The 4,781-nt window shown below is 61.9% G+C and overlaps 1 protein-coding gene across 1 annotated transcript; it reads left to right on the forward strand.

The window, feature by feature from the left end:
- Positions 1-956: 956 nt before the first annotated feature.
- ZIC2 (Zic family member 2) lies at positions 957-4,569 on the forward strand. Its single transcript, XM_047084582.1, has 3 exons — positions 957-2,028; positions 3,821-3,984; positions 4,210-4,569. The coding sequence occupies exons 1-3, from the start codon at positions 957-959 to the stop codon at positions 4,567-4,569; spliced, it is 1,596 nt and encodes a 531-aa protein (XP_046940538.1).
- The last annotated feature ends 212 nt before the right edge of the window (positions 4,570-4,781 follow it).

Consider the following 4,781-nt stretch of genomic DNA (forward strand, 5'->3'; position numbering starts at 1 on the left):
CTCCCGCACAACTTAAAGAAAGAGGGAGCGGCGCGGCCGCTTCCTTCATCTGGGGGAATTCGTGGCTGCTGCAAGTTTACTACGCGAGGCGCAGCCAATGCCAAGCGCGGAGGACGAGGAGGGCTAAACACCTCGGCCGCGGCTCCGAACAATACCCGCCGCGCACGGGGCGGCGCGAGTAGGGCCGCGGGGGAGGGAGCGGCCGACCGAGCGCGCTGCGGAGCGGGCGCCCGGCCTCCGCCCGCCGCCCTTGTGCCCCCGCCGCGGTCAGGTGGAGCCGCGGGCGCGCCGGGCCGGGGCGCGGAGCGCAGAGCTCGCCTCCGTCCCCTCCTCGCCCTCCTGCCTGGCCCGTTGCACAGCCGCCGCGCTCGGGCACCGTGGCCCCGCCGCTGCTGTGATTTCATTCTGCCGGCGCCGCTTGATGCTGCCGGGCCCCGGGTCTGCGGGGCTGGTGAGCGAGTGAGTGTGTGCGTGCGCGCGCGGGTGCGCGCAGGGGTGGGGGCCGCGGCGCTGCGCTCGCCCCCCGTTGGCCCCCCTCTCCGCTGAGCTCCCCACACCTCCCTCCCGCTCCCTCCTCCCGCCCGCCCTCCCCTGCCCTGCCCGCCCGCCCCCGCCGCAGCTCCTTTAATACACTTTGGTTCTCCGCCTGGCTTTGGACTCTTCTCCTCCTCCACCTCCTCCTCCTCCTCCTCCCGCGCCTCCTCCGCCGCCGCCTCCTCCTCCTCTTCCTCTCCGCGCCTTCGCTCCGCGCCCGGCCGCCGGAGGCAGATCCAGGCGGCGGCGGCGGCGGAGGCGGCGGGCGCAGGAGCGCGGCTCCCGGGGCTGAAGCCGCCACCACCACCGCCGCCTGCGCTCGGAGCCGGGCGGCCGCTGGACGCACAGCGCGCGGGGCGGGAGTGGGAGCGGAGGAGGCGCGGGGCTCGCCGGGGCCGGCGGGGCGGGTGGGCGCGCTGGCCATGCTCCTGGACGCGGGGCCGCAGTTCCCGGCCATCGGGGTGGGTAGCTTCGCGCGCCACCATCACCATTCGGCCGCGGCGGCGGCGGCGGCTGCTGCCGAGATGCAGGACCGCGAACTGAGCCTGGCCGCGGCGCAGAACGGCTTCGTGGACTCGGCGGCCGCGCACATGGGCGCCTTCAAGCTCAACCCAGGCGCGCACGAGCTGTCCCCCGGTCAGAGTTCGGCGTTCACGTCGCAGGGCCCCGGCGCCTACCCCGGCTCTGCCGCGGCTGCCGCCGCCGCCGCCGCGCTCGGGCCCCATGCAGCGCACGTCGGCTCCTACTCTGGGCCGCCTTTCAACTCCACCCGGGACTTCCTGTTCCGCAGCCGCGGCTTCGGGGACTCGGCGCCGGGCGGCGGACAGCATGGGCTGTTTGGGCCAGGAGCCGGCGGCCTGCACCATGCGCACTCGGACGCGCAGGGTCACCTCCTCTTCCCTGGCCTCCCGGAGCAGCACGGGCCGCACGGCTCTCAGAATGTGCTCAACGGGCAGATGCGCCTGGGGCTGCCGGGCGAGGTATTCGGGCGCTCGGAGCAGTACCGCCAGGTGGCCAGCCCGCGGACCGACCCCTACTCAGCGGCGCAGCTCCACAACCAGTACGGCCCCATGAATATGAACATGGGTATGAACATGGCAGCGGCCGCGGCCCATCACCACCACCACCACCACCACCCTGGTGCCTTTTTCCGCTACATGCGGCAGCAGTGCATCAAGCAGGAGCTCATCTGCAAGTGGATCGACCCGGAGCAGCTGAGCAACCCCAAGAAGAGCTGCAACAAAACTTTCAGCACCATGCACGAGCTGGTGACCCACGTTTCCGTGGAGCACGTCGGCGGCCCGGAACAGAGCAACCACGTCTGCTTCTGGGAGGAGTGTCCGCGCGAGGGCAAACCCTTCAAGGCCAAATACAAACTGGTCAACCACATCCGCGTGCACACAGGCGAGAAACCCTTCCCCTGCCCCTTCCCGGGCTGCGGCAAGGTCTTTGCGCGCTCCGAGAACCTCAAGATCCACAAAAGGACCCACACAGGTAACTGCGGGCCGGGACAGGGATGGGGCGCGGAGAGGAGAGAGGCTGTGGTTGGTTGGCTGGGGGAAACGCGCCGACCGCCAGCCCCTGCTCTCGGATGGGAGGTGTTTTTGTGTACCGGAGACAGCCAGCGGCTTGTTTTTGTTGGAATGAAAGAATAGTATCGGGCTGGGTTTTTCCATGTACGGAAACTGAGTTTTAAATGATAAGTGTAACATCAAATATATGTTTTGGGTGATGCAGTTGCTTCATTTGCTCAGCCTTGGTTAATAATTTCCGTTCTAGATAGAACGCACAAAATAAAACTGCTCTCCAACTCGGCGCCCGGGAATCGAGCCTAGAGAGGATTTTGCCAGCTTGTCTGGATGTGCTTTTCTGCTCCGGCTGTGTGTCTGTGTTGGGTGGCTTGTGTGTTTTCCCACTTCTTTTACTCCGGGTCCAAACGTCCTTCCCAGGACTGTTTTTCCATTAAATGAGTCTGATGCGAGCCGAAACTGTAGAGCATTTCTTGTTTAAAAAAAAAAAAAAAAGTGTTTTTAAAGCCTATTTAGGGGTAGGTCACGGGGCTTTACGGTGGATTCGCAATAGTTTGTGAAAGTCTCTGATGGGCACCAGAGGGTTTGCGATTCCAAACTTGGACCAACAACTCGGTCAGAGAAAACCCCGGGGCAGCGCGGCCCCGCGGGGCAATCGCGTGAGAAGAGGGAGCTGCAAAAGAACGCGCCTCTCGCCTCATAGATTATTCATCTCTGACCAGGTCCCAGCCAAAATCGTGCCAGACGATTTCCTAAAAGAAAGCCAAATGTTTTAGCAACTTCCCCCGTCAATATTTACTCCAAAGTGGGGATGCGCCAGCGGCCTATTGTTCTCTTCCGGGAAGGGAGGGAGCCGAGGTGCGAGACAAGCTTTTAACAAGGTTTAAAATTTGAGAAATTTATTTGCATGAAATGCTTTCGAGTCCTGTGTCTGAGCGGATGTCTTTAAAAAACAATTTAGGTGCTAATGGAATTTAACGTTAAATGGCCCCCTTTCCAAGAGGAACGATGTTTGAGTTCTCACACCTCTAAATGACTCCAAGCATTTGGAATTCTGGCAACAGGATGCAGGGACCGCCAGAAAATTAAACAGGGAGATTTTGAAAGCCTTTGCTGACGCCCCCACCCCCCACTGCCCAGCCTGTGCCTATGCAATCGCTAGATGTTGTCTTATCTCTAATATTTACCTTTTTTTCCCCCGGCTTATTTTTAAATGACTGGAAGTGAGACTAGAAGAATGGTTAATTTAATTTGCAGAATTTTGGATGAAAAATACTGGCTCAGTTATGATCCACAGTCCCATCCCCAAACAACATAGCAACTCCAAATGTAATTGCCTACTGGCCCCAGAGACAAACCGACAGCAGCCCAGCAGCCTGTGTGATTTTGATAATGCCCTAAATATTTTGTCATAATAACAGCTTCTCCATGGCGAGACCAATTTGTTAGAGGCTGCGAATCCAAGGAGCCCTATAGAAAGGTGGGCAGGACGGGGTGCTACCCCAAATTCATTATAAATCTCAGGAAATGGGTGTTAGTCTGGAAGACAATTAAAATATGACATAAATGAGCAGGACTGTCAGGTGGGAAGGCAGTTAATTTCATCTTCAGCTACAGAGGCGATCCGACCTGGCTAAGGGACCCAGGCCCTTCCAGTTCCTCTTTCCTTCTCCCAGCGGCCTTGTTCCCTCCAGAGTGGGTGGGGGCTCCGGGAAGGTCTGGGTGTGGGCAGCAAGCGCCCCTGTTTCTATCCACAGGGGAGAAGCCGTTCCAGTGTGAGTTCGAGGGCTGCGACCGGCGCTTCGCCAACAGCAGCGACAGGAAGAAGCACATGCACGTCCACACCTCCGATAAGCCCTATCTGTGCAAGATGTGCGACAAGTCCTACACGCACCCCAGCTCGCTGCGGAAACACATGAAGGTACCACCGGGGAGGCCGGGAGGAGTGTGAGGCCGCTGGCCCGCGGCGCCGGCTCCCAACCGGCGCGGACAACCGCTGCCAGCCTGGGAAGGCCAGGGTTCCCCGGGGCCCCGGCGGGCGGGGAGGGCCTTTCTTGGAGGTGCTCTCCCCCGGGAGCCCGGCCCCACAGCAGCTGCACTCACACCCAGTCCCCTTTGGTCTCCCCTCCCGGCTTTTGTCTTGCAGGTCCATGAGTCCTCTCCGCAGGGCTCCGAGTCCTCCCCAGCCGCCAGCTCAGGCTACGAGTCGTCCACGCCCCCGGGGCTGGTGTCCCCCAGCGCCGAGCCCCAGAGCAGCTCTAACCTCTCCCCGGCGGCGGCGGCGGCAGCGGCGGCGGCGGCGGCGGCGGCGGCGGCCGTGTCCGCGGTGCACCGGGGCGGAGGTTCGGGCGGCGGCGGCGCGAGCGGCGGCTCCGGCGGAGGCAGCGGCGGCGGGGGCGGCGGCGGGGCGGGCGGCGGGGGCGGCGGCGGCAGCGGCGGCGGGGGCAGCGGGACAGCCGGGGGCCACAGCGGCCTCTCCTCCAACTTCAATGAATGGTACGTGTGAGGGCCCGGGGCCTCTCTTCCTCTCCCGGTCCCCGCCCTGGCGCAGCCCTCCCGGTGGCGAGCGCTGAGGGCACCCTGTGATGTGTTGTTAAAATTATGAATCTGATTTTTATGATGATGAAAATGATTTTACCAGCAGAAGGATTTTTAAAAGTTTCTTTTTGTTTTTGTTTTTGTTTTTAAATAATCTAGGCATGAAAAGCAAAAATATCC

Source organism: Lynx rufus, unplaced genomic scaffold (assembly GCF_022079265.1).
Source record: "Lynx rufus isolate CCGP_SWC_20201006 ecotype Redwood Valley unplaced genomic scaffold, mLynRuf1.p SCAF_1, whole genome shotgun sequence".
NCBI classification, from domain to species: Eukaryota; Metazoa; Chordata; class Mammalia; order Carnivora; family Felidae; genus Lynx; species Lynx rufus.

Coding starts and splice junctions, on each gene's coding strand:
- ZIC2 (XM_047084582.1), top strand. CDS start 957: ATGCTCCTGGACGCGGGGCCGCAGTTCCCGGCCATCGGGGTGGGTAGC. Junction 2,029..3,820: donor CCACAAAAGGACCCACACAG/GTAACTGCGGGC, acceptor TTCTATCCACAG/GGGAGAAGCCGTTCCAGTGT. Junction 3,985..4,209: donor CGCTGCGGAAACACATGAAG/GTACCACCGGGG, acceptor TTTGTCTTGCAG/GTCCATGAGTCCTCTCCGCA.